This window comes from Thamnophis elegans, chromosome 11 (genome assembly GCF_009769535.1).
Source record: "Thamnophis elegans isolate rThaEle1 chromosome 11, rThaEle1.pri, whole genome shotgun sequence".
NCBI classification, from domain to species: Eukaryota; Metazoa; Chordata; class Lepidosauria; order Squamata; family Colubridae; genus Thamnophis; species Thamnophis elegans.
Genome location: NC_045551.1, coordinates 15,962,216 through 15,978,219, shown reverse-complemented (window position 1 = coordinate 15,978,219; position 16,004 = coordinate 15,962,216). Strand labels below are relative to the sequence as shown.

At 38.9% G+C, this 16,004-nt stretch overlaps 1 protein-coding gene across 1 annotated transcript; it reads right to left on the bottom strand.

The window, feature by feature from the left end:
• Positions 1-15,569, bottom strand: TMCO1 (transmembrane and coiled-coil domains 1). Its single transcript, XM_032226580.1, has 7 exons — positions 15,437-15,569; positions 13,049-13,126; positions 11,181-11,240; positions 10,151-10,197; positions 7,864-7,931; positions 2,914-3,058; positions 1-663 (listed from the first exon to the last, which is right to left on the bottom strand). The coding sequence occupies exons 1-7, from the start codon at positions 15,504-15,506 to the stop codon at positions 565-567; spliced, it is 567 nt and encodes a 188-aa protein (XP_032082471.1). The 5' UTR covers positions 15,507-15,569; the 3' UTR covers positions 1-564.
• Positions 15,570-16,004: the final 435 nt, after the last annotated feature.

Below are 16,004 nucleotides of genomic sequence, written 5' to 3'. Positions count from 1 at the left end.
TGCTGTGATGAAAATTTTTAATTATTTCTATAAATAAAAATAATTAATGTAGATTAAGTGTCTCATGGCAAATTTTCTGTCATAATTTAATGGAGTCTCCATTATCCATTAATATCAAATACTGAATGACAATGTATAATCTTTTTTATAAATTCCTAGAGAAATCCAGTTAATGTTGGACTAAATTAACATTTGAAAAATTGCAGCAAGAGGGAAGACAAATTAAATAGTGAAGGATAATGGAAATTCTTCTTTGTTTATCAATACATGTGGAATCATGTCTTTAAAAAAGACCCAACTTTATATGAATCCCTGCACCATCTTTAATTTCAATATGTATTCTTATAAGTTTTTCCAGACTTTAAGATCTTTATGAAAGTACCTTCTCTCCATCCTGGAAACTGAGAGTCAATCTAAGATATTTGTTCAACTTGGTTCAATTCACAAAACACATATGTTACTGGATATCTTGGGTATCCAAATATTTTTAGAAACTTTTCTATAAAATCTGAATATTTCTAAAATATTTTCGTTGGCAAGAGAGATAAAATTATTTTTCTTATTTCAGGAGAACTTCCCAGCTTGAGGTGGGGGGCCAAGGAATCCTCCAGCCTGCTTGGTGGCAGCTCGGGAAGGAGCCAGACCCAACAGCTTCTGAATATTCTGATAAAGGAGCAAAAAGGACAGAAGAACTGAGTAGTGCATTTTCCCTTACCAAATATCAAAACCATATGCAAACATTGTAATCAACCTCAAATAATTGCTAGTTTCATTTACACTTACACATTTACAAACTGAAAAAGTAGGTGTGCTTAATCTGTACCATTCTGATTATAAAGAAATAAAAATTTAATTGTTAAGTACAGTTAAGGGATTTTCAGAATTTGTATTCTCCTGTAAGAAATAAAGGAGATAAAATGAAGATTTAGATTCCAGTATACAAATAAGCTAACTGATGTAATAATTTCAATTCAATTATTGCAATATTCAATTTTCTTTGTAGTGTTAGAGAAATGATTTGCTACTGCCTTCTCCTGCCCCCCCCCCCAAGCATTTCAATTTAGAAACCACTTCAATTTAGGAATGCCTAATGATCCTCCATATAATCATAGCTAACTTTGTTTTGCATGAAATCAGCCAAGACTGGTTAAGTGTTACCACCTTCTAAGTCACCACTCAATTATCAAATCTGTATTGTGTAGTGTGGTGTATATCATACAGTATTTATTTTTATATTTTAGAATTTTTGTTTGCTCTGATTCACTTAATACTGTCAACTATCTTGACTATTCAATTTTTCTTGAAACACAAACAAATTGAATTAGAACTTGAATTTTGTCAACTGCTGCTATCCAAGTTAGTCTTTTCAAGTAACGTACCCTACATTAGCATAAAATATAGTATCTTCAGTATTTCAAGATATATGTATGGAATTGAAGTTGTGCCAATACAATTAATAGGCTTTGAAAGCAGTAGCACTTGGACTTACATGCCGTTTTACAGTGCTTTACAGCCCTATTTAAGTCAGCATATTGCCCCCAATAATCTGGGTCCTCATTTAACAAAGCAATTTAACAAAACACATTTCTGAACTCAGAATAAATCTAATTACCATTTTCGCACTATAAGATGCTCCGGACCATAAGACACACATTAACTTTAGACGAGGAAAACAAGAAAAAAATCTGCCTCTGCATCCATCTGGTAGCATCCTTGCAGCCAATAGCCTGCTTCCTCCGTGTCTGCTGCCTCCACTGGGGAACGGTGGAGCCTTTGCTGCTGAGCTGCTGATTGGTGGTTGGATTGGCCTCCCGGAATACCACCGATCAACTATTCTAGGCGGTGGGGATCACTGCCGCCAATCAATGACGATAGGCAGTGGCAAACAGGCAGTGGTGATGATAGGCGGCAGCAATTCCTGCCACCTAGAACAACTGATCGGCGGTATTCCGTGAGGCCGATCCAACCACCAATCAGTAGCTTGGCAGCAAAGGCTACAGCATTCCCTGGTGGAGGCAGCAGAAACAGAGGAGGCAGGCTGTTGGCTGCCACACGACCCCCCCCCCCACTGTAATATTCACTTTATAAGACACAGACATTTCCACCCACTTTTTGGGGGATGGGGAGTGTGTCTTATAGCGTGAAAATATGGTATCCCTAGCTTTTCGGACATGGTGGTGGAATCCTAATGTATTATAACAGTTTCCTTACAATAATAAACAAGAAAGGCAGTTACTAAAAGCCGAGGTGGCGTAGTGGGTAGAGCGCAGTATTGCAGGCCACTTCAGCTGACTGCTAGTTCAGCAGTTCAGCGGTTCAAATCTCACCGGCTCAGGGTTGACTCAGCCTTCCATCCTTCCGAGGTGGGTAAAATGAGGACCCGGATTGTGGGGGCGATATGCTGACTCTGTAAACCGCTTAGAGAGGGCTGAAAGCTCTATGAAGCGGTATATGTCTAACTGCTATTGCTATTGCTATAACATACAGTAGCAAAGGCACAAACATTCCAGGATTAGAATGATGATTATCATCATCATGACAACCATTCTTGTCCCAAATCGATCCACTGGATGATGATAGTTTGAGATGATAACTTGAAGGTAATAGACTATAATCTACCACTCACAGACAGACACATAGGATAAAGAGTCTAGAATCCAGAAGCAGCGATTGGTGCAAAGTCACCCAGCCAGCTTCTGTGCTTAACAGAGCTAGAACCTAGGTTTCTTTAGATACACACTAAGAAATGAGAATAATAGACAAGTGTTCCATTTTGTTGAAATTTTAAAATGTTTACTAGAAAAAGTATAACATACCCATCAGTAGCAAACTACACCAATCATTGCTTCTAATTCTCTAGAAGTTTTGTTATGGTTATTCAGCCACAGAAATAAAACCCAAAGCAGACCTTACCTGCCGAATAGACATGGTGCAGAGAATATAGAGAAAGATGAAGGAACAATCTGTGCAATCTTCACCCAGAAGATTACGATGAGACAACCCCTGAATGTAAGAAAGTGGTATGAATGGGAGCTTTGCAACCACTCTTCCATCAAATCTGCGAAAAGAATTGAGTTAGAAGGCAATTTATATTATTTGCAGAATAATTTCAATACAGAGATAAATATTTTGTTTATAAGCAACATTTTGTTCCACAATAACCAAATAACATCACATTTAGGGCAAACGATAAAATTGCAAGGACAGAATAAGGAGTAACATTCCCATGTCCATAGCCTTAGTTTATAAATGGATATTTTAATAGATTAACAGGAAAATAATCCTTGAAATGAGCTTTGGTAGCTGTTTTTTTACTTCTTCACATAAATCACCACCACTTACTACAAACCTTTTCCCACAAGAGGCAAGATTTTTAAAGCTGTTGTGAAATAATTCTACAATTCCATCTTTTCAACAAGATCCTGACAATCCTTTCTATTCTTTGAGTCACGTTTCCCATAATGACATCCTTTCATGATCACATGGTGCCATTTCTGAACAGTATTGTGGATAAGGTAAATTAGTTAGATCCAACTTTGCAATACGCTGAGTGCCTTGTGAGATATGAGGTCTAGCAAAACTTCCTTCTTGTGGTTCTGACCTCTGCTTAATCATCTTTTTGAAATGCATTTTTTAACAATTCTGGGCAAAATAAATAAATAAACAAAAAGAAAATATACAGAAATGTGAAGGAACAGAATCAGGTGGACGAACAAGGAATTTACAAATATGTTATAATTATAATTTTAGAAAATACACAGAAAAATGTGGGTTAGACAGCATCACTACCATATGGATTGGTAATTGGTTAACCCATCACATTCACTGGGTAGTACTTAATGGAACTGCATCCACATGGAGGGAAGTATGCAGGGTATTCTCCAAGGCTCTGTCTTTGGGCCAGTACTCTTCAATATCTTCATCAATAATTTAGATGAAGACAACAAATTTGCAGACAACGCTAGCAGGAATACTCAACACTCCAGAATAGGGGTCTCCAACCTGTGGGCCATGGCCCACTACCATGGCCTAATCACCACCAGGCTGTGAGTGGCCCGCTGGTGTGCATGTGCGTGCTTGAACTAGTGTTGCCGCAAGCATTCGAAGGTACCATGGCTGACTGGATGGTGGCTCTTCACAATGATGATTCCCCACAGCTGAGGGATTACAATGGGTTTATGGCGTCCCTGAGGCACGCTTTGAAGATCCCCTTGCAAATCGGAAGGCAAGAGCCAGGACGAAAACTTTAACCCAGGATAGAGATCTGTGACAGAATACACTCAGGAGTTTCGTGAGCTGGTTGTACACATGCAGGGGTGGTCCCAGGAAGCACTGATGGACAGCTACAGAGATGTTCTTAATGATGACATGTACCAGAGCTGTGTGAACAGGGAGGCTCCCCAAGACCTTCAGAGCTGCTATGTGCTGGCTGTTGATGTGGAAATTGACCTAGCCAGAAATCAATACAGTGGGGCAGCTGTTGGAGCAAAAACCCACCTCCTGCTTCAAGAGAGGCTCCTAGAGGAGCAAAAGAAGGGCTAGCAACCAAACCCAAATCAATGGCATGTTTCAGATATGAGAAGGAGGGGCTGCCGATTGCTACTCTAAGCCTGGCCCAAAACCACCTTTGGCTGGAGGGAAAAAAGCCGACAAGCAGCCAGTGAAACATCACAAAACAGCCCTGAAAGGTGAGGAAATTGTTGATTTTCCTCCACCATGCCAGGAGGAGAGGGAAACCCCTGGTCACTTCATGGGAAAGCGAAACCAACTCCAATGATGACCCCTTGGTAAGTCCTCATGCGGGCCCCATGACTATCTCAGTAGAACTAAGGGTACCCTCAACCGGCGCCCAGGGGAAGATGCTGGCCCTTTTAGATTCTGGATGCACCAAGTATGTTATTAGCCTACAGGTGGTGTAGAAAATGGGTCTAAGAACAATGAAAGTACCCATCACCTTTTGCCAGTTGGATGGGTCAGTTGCAAGGGGGGGGGGCATTTTGTAACTGAACTGGTAGAGATATGGATGGGGGACTACCAAGAATCTTTAAGCTTCATCGATTTGAACCTTCGCTGATAACGGATAAGAGCCTGTGGCCTAATGGCTAAGAAGTCTGCCTAGTATGTCATATAGCCCAGGTTCAAATCCCAGTAAGGGTATGGCTAGCTGATGAGAGCTAAATAGCTTGAAATAGATCTATACTAGTCTCCCTTTATTTATTTATCAGCACAAATAAAAAAAAACACAAATATAACAAAGGCAACAGTAAAAATGTTGGGTTTCTGTCGTGATGGACTCTTGTGACGAGCCGATTGACAGATGATAGAAGCAGTTAGCTTCCTCCCATAATTGGGGCTTACCAGGGGTTGTAAAAATCTAATAGATACCTTTCACCCTGGCTTCGCTGATAACGGATAAGAGCCTGTGGCCTAATGGCTAAGAAGTCTGCCTAGTATGTCATATAGCCCAGGTTCAAATCCCAGTAAGGGTATGGCTAGCTGATGAGAGCTAAATAGCTTGAAATAGATCTATACTAGTCTCCCTTTATTTATTTATCAGCACAAATAAAAAAACATATATATATATGTATATATATATATACACACACACACACACACACACACACACATACATACATATATAATGTTAAAAAAATGGCAAAAAAGAGAGAAGCGCATTCAGTGAAAGGGCTTCCAATAAGCTCCCACCCCACCACTCCATTGATTGCAGTATAGCAATCCTCCTGGGGGGTGAAATTGCCAAAGCCACAGATTTACTCGACCCCATGCGAATTGGAGGAGCTACGTAACTTCATTGATAAAAACCTAAAGATGGGGTTCATGCAGCCAGCTAGGCCATGAGTGGCTGCGCCAGTGTTATTTTGAGAGAAGAAAGATAGCTCTCTTTGTCTAGGTGTACATTACAAAAATCTCCTAAAATCAAAAGGAAAAGCAAAGCCAAGACCTAGTCAGTCTTGAAGTGGATGATGGAATGCCAAGCAGCCTTTGAGAAATTGAAACGACTTTTTGCAACTGAACCTGTTTTAAAATACCCCAACATGGATGCACTGTTTGTGGTCCAAGTGGATGCAAGTGACGTGGTGGTAGGGGCAATATTACTTCAAATGAATGCTGATGGAAACCTGCAACCTTGCGCCTACACATCCTGGAAATTGACTGAGACAGAAAGAAGATGGGCAATTTGGGAGAAAGAAACTTATGCAGTCCGGTGGGCCCTACAAACCTGGCGGCATTTCCTTGAGGGGACCAAGCAACTATTTGAGGTGTGGACTGATCATAAAAACCTTGAGGCATTAAAAACCCCACAGAAACTGTCACCCAAACAAGTTTGCTGGGCACATTTTAATTGGTTCAACTTTACGCTGAAATACCTCCCTGGAGGTAAGAATTTTATGGCCAATGCCTTGTCCAGGCTGCCCCAGTATAACAGCGCCAGGTCAGTGGTGATTCATCCTGTCATTCCTGCCAAACAACTAGCAGCCCCAGTGGTCACCAGGAGCTAAGGGAAAGCAGACCTAGATGTGCCCACAGACCTAACAAACTGACTGAGGGAGGCACTTGCATCTGATGAATGGTTCAAGTCCCACTCCAATGAGTGCACCATGCAGGATGGCATTGCATTGGTGGGAGCCAAGTTGTATGTACCTGCTAGTCTAAAAAGTGTTGTCCTCCAACAGGCCCATGATTCAAAAGCTGCTGGACATTTTGGTTTCATAAAGACCTTACATTTGGTTAAAAGAGAGTTTTGGTGGCTCTCTCTGAAAAAAGACATAGAATCCTACATTGCTAGTTGTCCTGGCACCAGGTAAACCTCAAGTACTACTCCAAAATGTTGCCAGACCTACTGCCCCTTAGAAGGAAATATCCATGAACTTTATTGTTGAGCTGCCAGAGTATTGGAAATACTATCATTTGGATGATCACGGATTTGTTCTCCAAGCAAGTGCATTTTGTGCTCTTCCATTTGCAAAAATGCTGGCTAAATTGTTTATCCTACATGTATATAGGTTACACTGAGCCCTGAATGCATTATCTCAGATGGAGGGGGGTCAAATTCACCTCCCACTTTTGGAAGGAGTTCCTAAAGTTAATAGGCTCCGCCCCGGGTGTAAGTTCCGCCATCTGCAGACAAATGGAGCTTGTGAACGAGCTAATTCGGTTCTAGAACAGCATCTTAGGTGCTATGTCAATTATCAGCAGGATAATTGGCCCGACCTCTTGCCTTATTGCAGAGGTCATGTATAATAATTCCGTACAGAGCAATATAGGATTGACCCCTTTCAAAGTAGTGTTTCCCCAGGATTTTGTAACTATCCCGCAATTGCCCCAGGAGAAACCACAAAACCTATCTTTATCCGAATGGATTAAAACCTCAGTCAACAATAGCAAGGATTCTTGATGTTGGCCATCAATAGACATATAGACATTAACAATATGTATATACTGTGCAAAAGAGATAATCAAGAAGCCAAAAGGGGAACAAAAAGACCAAAACATCTCCCCACCAGGAATCAACACTTAGATGAACACAGATTAAAAGCAAGATTATCATCAGACTAACTATCAAGAAGTAAACTATATCAGAATCAAGGAACTGCACTGCATAGGCGTCCTTTTTCCAGACTGCCCACCTGTACTAACAGTAAACAGCACAACCAAAAAACCTTCAAGACCACCCCCATTAGCACTGACAGGGCAAGCCAGTAGAATATAAACTGAAAGCAAATCCAATTTCCTATTACCACTGATGTTACCTAATGAAATGTCTGCAAAAAAGCAGCTAAATTCAGAAAGCACCAAGAACCCCGCAATTTAAAAATAAAAACAGTACCAATAATCACCTACATGGAATTAAACATTCCCATCAGAGCAGTGAAACAAAAACCAATGGCAAACATGGACTTCATGCGAACCTGCAATAAAAAAGTGAAAACATTACTATTGGATAAATAAGAATCCAAAGTGCAAAAGAGAGGCTGAGGGAAGAAATGGATTTATAAAGCAATCTCTTAGCCTTCTGGAAGGTCATTAAAACCTGGATTTTCACTAGGCAGTGGTATAAAAGGGGTAGAGTCTGCAGATAAATGTTATGGCACCCTGGGAAGTTGATTGAGAAATTGGTTTTTTAAGGGGGGTGGGTTTATGGTTTTTATAGTTTTATTGTTGTGAGCCTCCCAGAGTTGTTTTAAGATGGGCAGCCATACAAATCTTTTAAAAGAAACATAAATGCAACAGTTAATGTTAAAATTGCCTGGCACCAAATAAACCACAGCAACCATGTACCATGCTCATTCAGGTAGTTTACTTTCAAGTCATTTATGGCTTTAAAAGTCAATTCCACTGCATTAAATCAGGCTATGAAACAATCTGCCATATGATCATATAATCCAATCCCAGACAACAGTCTTGCTGCCCTATTTTGTCTAATTAAAGTTTCTCTTCTATTTAAAAAGTAATAATCTAAAGAAGGATTATACTGGCTAGATAGTACAGTATTGAGGGTTGGTTGTTTTTCAACTAATATTGTAATAATGATCTATCCAGGATACTTTAAAAATTCGGAACTGAGCACAGGGTTGTTTCCAGTCCTGGCCTGGGAACTGAGCATTTGTGAACCTCAAATGTTTATTTGCTCCAAGTTTTTAAAAAGAATAGATTAAAAGTCAGAAAAGTCAGAATAGTTAAATCTCATTAGGAATGTTTCCCCAAATAAAATCTGATGATTCCACTTGGAAAGATTTGAACATTTGAGTTAAACTGAACCACAAAAGCAGAAAGCCCAGTATCACAGATTTGGACTGTATTTAGCATATCAACTGCAATTCTTTGTTCAGTGTAGGATCCAAAGTAAAACATTCCAGAAAGAGTAGCCTCTACTTGAGGTTATCTAGTGAAGGGGAGCCCACCAGCTCTCTAACTAAGTACCCAACACTTCTGTTAAGGTCTGTTTTCTAACTTTTTTTAACAGTCATTCCAAATTTGAATTTTTGTAACTTAAATCTGTTTTGCCCTTTTGGAATGTGAGAGAATAAGTCCTGACCTCCTTTTAACAGTTTGACCAACGGACCAAGTACCCAAGGAGGCGCAGGTTCTCGTCACCGGATAAGCACAGACAGCACAGGTGTCTCGGGATGCTTTAATTTGGAACCTTGGCTTCCTCTGCTCAACAGATCAGACTATTCCATGATCTCATTGGCTCTTTCTAACTCTTGATTCTAAAATTATGCCCAATTTCTGCAGTGGATTCTGACAAATTCCCTTAGTCATTCATGGATTATTTTTCTTCCATTCCAAAAAACTATATCCAGTCTTTATATTTTTATTGTAGATTATGCATATCTACTATCTGCTTCTTGGTCTTAGTATGTAAATTAATATTCATCATTACTAAATCCTATTGAGTATTTTAAGACCAAACAGATAAGATTGAAACACAAAGAAATTGCTTAATCTGGTTACTTCTCACCTCTTGTGATAAATGCTGCTATTATTTTTATTCCAAAACTGCTCAATTTGAAAATCAGCTTTTCATTTTGGGATTTGAGGATTAGATTGAATTTGAGTAAAGAAATACCATAGCTTTATAAATATAAGGTTATTTACATTTGACAATTTATTATGTGTTGAATTAAAATTAAGAGAAAATGTATTAAGAATATTAGCTTTTTAGAATTTGATTTCAATTTTGTAAAGTTATAGTTATAGGTTGTTTAAAAGGTGCATTGAAAAAACCTGAATGTACTGAATACTCTCTATATATAATAAAAACTATCAAGATATGAGGTGTTCCTATGGAAGTTATGAAGAGATAAAACTCTTGTCATTAAGTTTCTGGTACTTTCTATGGTACCAGAATGATTACAAAGAACAACTTGACCAAATGGACCAGATTTTACTGAATGATTATATGACCTATAATATAACCCAGCAAACAAGCTAACTAAACTAAGGTAACCCAGCAATTCTTCCCTCTTGTATAAATAATCCCAGATTACCCAGAAAGATGAAGTAATCTGGGATTACTTATACAAGAGGGAAGAAGTCTAAACCCATATCTTTTACAGATAGTCCTCAACTTACGACCACATTCATAATTCTATTAAACAGGACCAGACTTTTTTGTAACACTCACCATTGACAGATCTCTATTGTTGTTCTTCAGTTTCTCTTCTTGCCTCTCTGAAAAGCATTAAAATGTTTTACAATCAATTTACAAAATCAGAAACTTACTTCCAATGAGCCAAGTATCATCTAAAGCACTTTATGATAAAACAAAGAGGCATATTGGGAAGTCTGAAGATTCAGATCAATTACCCATGTCCTAAAAGTGTATATAATACAATGTACACTTTGTATTATGTACACTCAATGCAATGGAGTCCCCTTTTCTTCAAAACTTTGTAGGCACTGATAAACACTGTGTTATAGGAAAACTTCCAACTAGAAATGGAAGATCATTACTATTTTTCATGTATAAATTGAACTCCATGATTACATTCCAGAATCAGTATCACTGCTTATTCAGTTTTAATACAGGGGAAAACATAAGCCAAAAACATGGACAGGCAGCTCATGGGCTGCATACAACTCTTGGTAGCCGTTGCTATTATCCTGTTTAGATACCACTTACTGCTCACTCCTGATATTCTGCCAATTGGTAATTTGGCAAGCTGTTTGGCAAACAATTGCACCTCTTGTGCCTTCCACTGAGGATCTGTATACTGCATGAACCAGAAACAGGACTGAGAAATTATCTACATACTCCTCACATCCTGGACATGAACTGTTTCAACTTCTGTTTTCAGGACGCTGCTACAGAGCATTGCATGCCAAAACAGCCAGACATAAAGATAGTTTCCCCACTCCGCCATGCTATCACTCTGCTGAACACTTAATTTTCACAGCACTGTCTTTTTTTTCACCTTCTCATTTTTCCTACTATCTTCTATTGGTTTCTTATGATTTATCAATATTATGATTGTTGTTTGTAACTTACGATTAATGATTATAACTGATTATAACCTTTGACCTATTACTTGCTTTTTATATGTATACTGTGAGCTTATTATGCACCAGAGACAAGTTCCTTGTGTCCGATTACACTTGGTCAATAAAGAATTCTCTTCTCTGCAGAACACACAAACTTCAGCATTTGGCATTACCTATTTTCTTTTTCTGCTGTCGGCCTGCTGATTCTGTTATTGTTTCCTTCTTTTTTTCCACTGTAGGAATTAGACAATACAGCCAGTTATTTTCATGAACAATTCTTCCCTAGAAAACCATCTTTCTTCTCATTGCTTTGCACCCAAACCAAAAATCTAAAGATATTATAAGTAGTTTATGGACAGATATAAGTGGAAATATGTGAATAAATGTGTGCCTCATCTACTTTCTTTGAGATGACGGATAATCTAGTTTTTATAGATTGATGGAGATATAAATGTGGAGATGCCAGAGAATATACTATATTTTTCAGAGTATAAGTCGCACCTTATTCCCTCAAAAAAGAGGCTGAAAATCTGTGTGCGTCTTATACGCTGAATACAGCATTTTTTGCCTCCCGACACACACCCCTTCACTTAAATAGCCGTGCATAGCCTTTAGAAAGCTTGCAGAGTGCTTCTGGGGGCTGGGGAGGGCAGAAATGAGCGAAAAACGGGCTGTTTTTTGCTCAATTTTGCCTTTCCAGCCCCCAGAAACACTCTACAAGCCTCCTAAAGGCTATTCATGCCCTTTTTTGGGGGGGGGAAAACGGGCCCATTTTCATGCAAAATGGGCCATTTTTGGGAGGTCTAAAGAGTGCAAAAACTTTTTTTAAAATTTGCCTCTTCAAAACCTTGGTGCGTCTTATACTCCAAAAATACGGTATCTTCTTCTCTAAAAGACAATCCACTGCAGGTTAATTTCGCCGCTTATTTCTTCTCCTTAAGGATTTAATTATCTTAAAAAAATTTAGGGGCAATCTTTCTCAAAACAGAAAAAGTTCTCACCAGATAGATACTTTCTCTTTCTGTTTTCCTTCCGTTCCAGAGCCATCCCGACTTAATCAGCGTAGGCTGCCTTTTGTCACCAGCTTGAAGACCTTCTCTTGGATCAATCAGGGACTTTGCGGGGTCCCTGAGATCAGCAAGACATAGTCTTCCTGTTCACCGTCTTTTCAGGATGGTTTAGTTCTGATTGGACCACCCAGTAGCAAAAGTATCGGCGTCAGTCTCAAAGTACCTCCATACTGTCACGACGTTGGCTCTTCTAAGTCAACTACTTGTTACTAAATTTTATTTAAGAACTTTGTTTCCCTTAAGCCAAAGATAATATCAGAAAGTGAAAGGAAGCAAAACTGCAGCTCGGAGGCTAGAGGTTAGATTTTTTTAAATTATGCACTGGCTCCTGTTTCCCTTTTGATCTTACTGATTCTGTACCTCAAAGTGCTATAGCCAAGGACACGGAGTGTTTACACAGATGTCCTTTGAGAGCTTTATCGGCATGAGAGAAAAAAAAACATTATACTCCAGTGCGTCTTATACTCTGAAAAATACAGTACTTTTGTATTTTACAATACTTTATAACTCAATAAAAATGTTAAACTCAAAAAGTGCAGAATTTATATGCCAGTCTTTCTCCTTTGCTGGCTATTGTTTTATTTAACATTCCTTTGCAACATATATCTCACTTGGGGAGCATTGGCTGCTAGGGTTATTGCATATAGATCACAAACCAACCACAAAGATTTATAACTACAACTCAGCCTAGCAAAGAATGTAACTCAGCCTTACATAAAAATGAAGCTATAGCAATAGCATTTAGACTTATATACTGCTTCACAGTGCTTTACAGCCGTCTCTAAGTGATTTACAGAGTCAGCATATTGTCCCAAACAATCTGGCTCCTCATTTTACCAACCTCGGAAGGATGGAAGCTTGACTCATCCTTGATACAGTGAGATTCGAACTGCTGGTAGGCAGCAGTCAGCAGAAGCACCTGCAATACTGCATTTTAACCACAGTGCCACTGTATTTGCGAACATACTCACACTTTTTACTCTGTTTCTCCACTTCTGCTTTCAGTCTTTTATACTTATCTGTTCTATACACCAGAACCCATGTTATGCCTAAAATAAACAAAAGACAGAAAAAGATGTATAACAACTGGGCAGAAACACACAAAAATCTTCAGACCAGTTGCTTCTGTCAGTGGGACAGAACATCCAAGGCATTTAAAAAAAAAAACATTCTAAGTCCACTCTCATAAATTTAAAACTCAACTCTGTATCTCTTACTTTTGGATTGCAGCTAGCATTCTGCAATCCAAAGCCTGATGTGGCCCTTGAACCAACTTTAGTTATTCATATCTGACATAGCAAGAACCTTGATTATTTAGTAAGAAGTCTCACAACTGCTTAACATTTTATGGTTCCATGCAATTAATTTTCCTACCTATATTATGATGACACAATAATTTTAAATTTACAATACAATAAAATGAGAAAGAAACAGATGCAGTTTCTCAGGTGAGAAGTCCCAGTTATTTGTTGATATTAATATGTTCAGTATGTAGTTTTTACTTGTATTAGAATATTTTTAGTCCATCTCACTATTTCAAAATTGGGTTGTAAAGCAGATCTTGAAAATTCAAGATAGCATTTGGAATGATTTATAGATTCTCTGCCCCAACTTTTAAAAATAAAGCTACTATTTTGGTGCTATTTTGAACCCGAATAAGATAAACAACTTTTCTAGTGCATACTTTTTGAGATTATAACAAAATAAAGGAAGCAGTGATAGATCAGACCATTATTTCATATGGTAGCCAGAAAGGGCTTTCCAAGATGCTCCACTAGCTATTAAAGTGAGACCATCAATAAAATAATGCCAACACTCAGGTTGAGATTATCTAGTTATTTTTGCTGTAAAACTATGAGAAACAACCAAACACTTTTCTCAAAACTATAAGAAATAACCAAGCATTTTTCTCTGGTGCCTAACTAGTTTTAAGTAAAAGCCTACTGCATCCCCTCCTCTCTGGCTAAGCAGAATTGCTGGAGAGGAAAAGGTCCAGTCCACTTCATAAATATGAAGTGAATTATTTTTTGCAATCTTGATTTAGCTTTCCCCTACAAATTAATATTTAACCATAAATTAATAATGTCTCTTCCAAAATATTCTATTCTATTCTATCTCTCATTCATCTTGACAGACTTCCAGCTTGGAGATGTGCTGGGGAATTCATACTGGGTTATTGTTGCTATCAAATAATGGCTACATAATAGTTGAATCTCATTATTCATGGATTTGCCTAATAGCTACAATTTATGTGTAACTACAAAATCAATACCCATGGCACTTTAGTCATTCACAGGCATGCAGAGGGGGAGGGGGATTGAGTTGCCCAATGCAGAGATTTGCTATTTTGGTGTTTGTGGAGATTTTACAGAACACAACTAATAAGAATTACTGAATCTGGTCATTAGGCCTCTACAAACACAAATCCCATGACTCCCAAGACAAAACTCACTGCTTCCTCCTAGTGGTCTTGTTCCAGCTTCCCTTGACATTTATCAGTGATAATATTTTGATCTTGAACAGATTGGCTGATTGACAAAGGGTACTGTAAACAAAATGCATTGTGACACATTGTCCCCTTAGGGAAAGAAACACTTTTACAGATGGTGTGAGGCCATGTGTTTTAGACAAATCTGGGAAGACGCTTCTTAGGCTTATTTTCTGTAAAATGCACAATGCTGATTTCTTATTCATTACATCAGCTGTTGGTGTAATTGGCATGCTACATTTAATATTCTTCTGGTGTAAAGTTACTGGCTGGATGTGATTCAATGATTTTGAATACTGAGCACAAAATTAGACAAGAGTATCATGGAGGTTAGAAAAATACATTTAATTCTGCACTTTTGTCATGTGCATATTAATGTGGATATTTCAATAGTAACAATTTTGACTGGACAGAATTATTATAATATTTCTAACTTTTTTAGCTTCAAGCAATGGATCAAGGAATTCAAATATGACCATTTTAATCATCCCTGGCAATGTAAGCCAGCCAAGATTCTGAGGTGGAATTCAGGTGGGCACCACTTTCTGAATCACCTGAGAAGTTGCCAGCAACTTCCTGATTCCCTTCCCCGTTCCGCTGCCCTTTCGACTGCAATGCAAGCATCCACCTCCTCTCTCTCGACGTAAAAGAACTCGGAGCCCCTATAACTATCCTGCCAGCTTCTGGGCAGAAGTGCAAAATCCAGTCTAGCATGATCATGGAATACCAATACCAATTGAATGTGCACGAAGTTGCAACAAATACAATTAAAATTGGTTAAAGGAAGATGACCCTAACTGTAGCCACCATCCTGCTCTCCGTCCTTCTCACTTGGAGAGAGACTGATTCTATCCTCCTTTTCCCCACTCACCCTCCGCTAATAAAGCGGTGCAGACCGAAATGAAAACAATAAGGATAGTATCAGCGAACATAGTAGTCATCTCGCAGATCTAGCGGCAACAGCTCCGTTCCGGAAACTAGGCCAAAACGGAAACTACAGAATATCGATATTTACATCCTAGAGAGTGCGTAACTTCCGAGTTGACCGGAACTCCCTGCAGGAGCAGTGCTCTTTTCCGGCGCATGCCTGCCTATTTGAATTCGCAGGATATTCGACCTCGGCTGGTCCAGGAAATAACCAGAGAGGGAGAGAACTGTCCATAAAAGTGGGGGGAGGGGAGATGTGTACAAGTGTGGAGGCTTGGCATCAGGGTAGCAAGAGTACGAGCAAGGTTGAGGAGCCTATTATATTAAGGGGATGAGTCTTGGAGGTTGCAAGGCGCACGTTATACTGCACTAGTGAAGTTACACTTGGAATACTCTGTCCACTCCTGTTACTATGGTACAAAAAAGATGCTCCTAGAAAGTGCAGAAAGGGTCTAGAAGCTAAACGTTATGATGAACGGTTAAGAGAGATAGATGTGTCTAACCTATCAAAG

Bases quoted from the DNA above. Each gene is read 5' to 3' on its own strand.
- TMCO1 (XM_032226580.1), bottom strand. From the start codon at position 15,506: ATGACTACTATGTTCGCTGATACTATCCTTATTGTTTTCATTTCGGTC. The intron at 13,127-15,436 runs GTGAGTGGGGAA...TGTTTATTTTAG, and splicing joins CACCGCTTTATTAGCGGAGG to GCATAACATGGGTTCTGGTG. The intron at 3,059-7,863 runs GTAGGTGATTAT...TTCTTTTCGCAG, and splicing joins ATGGGAATGTTTAATTCCAT to ATTTGATGGAAGAGTGGTTG.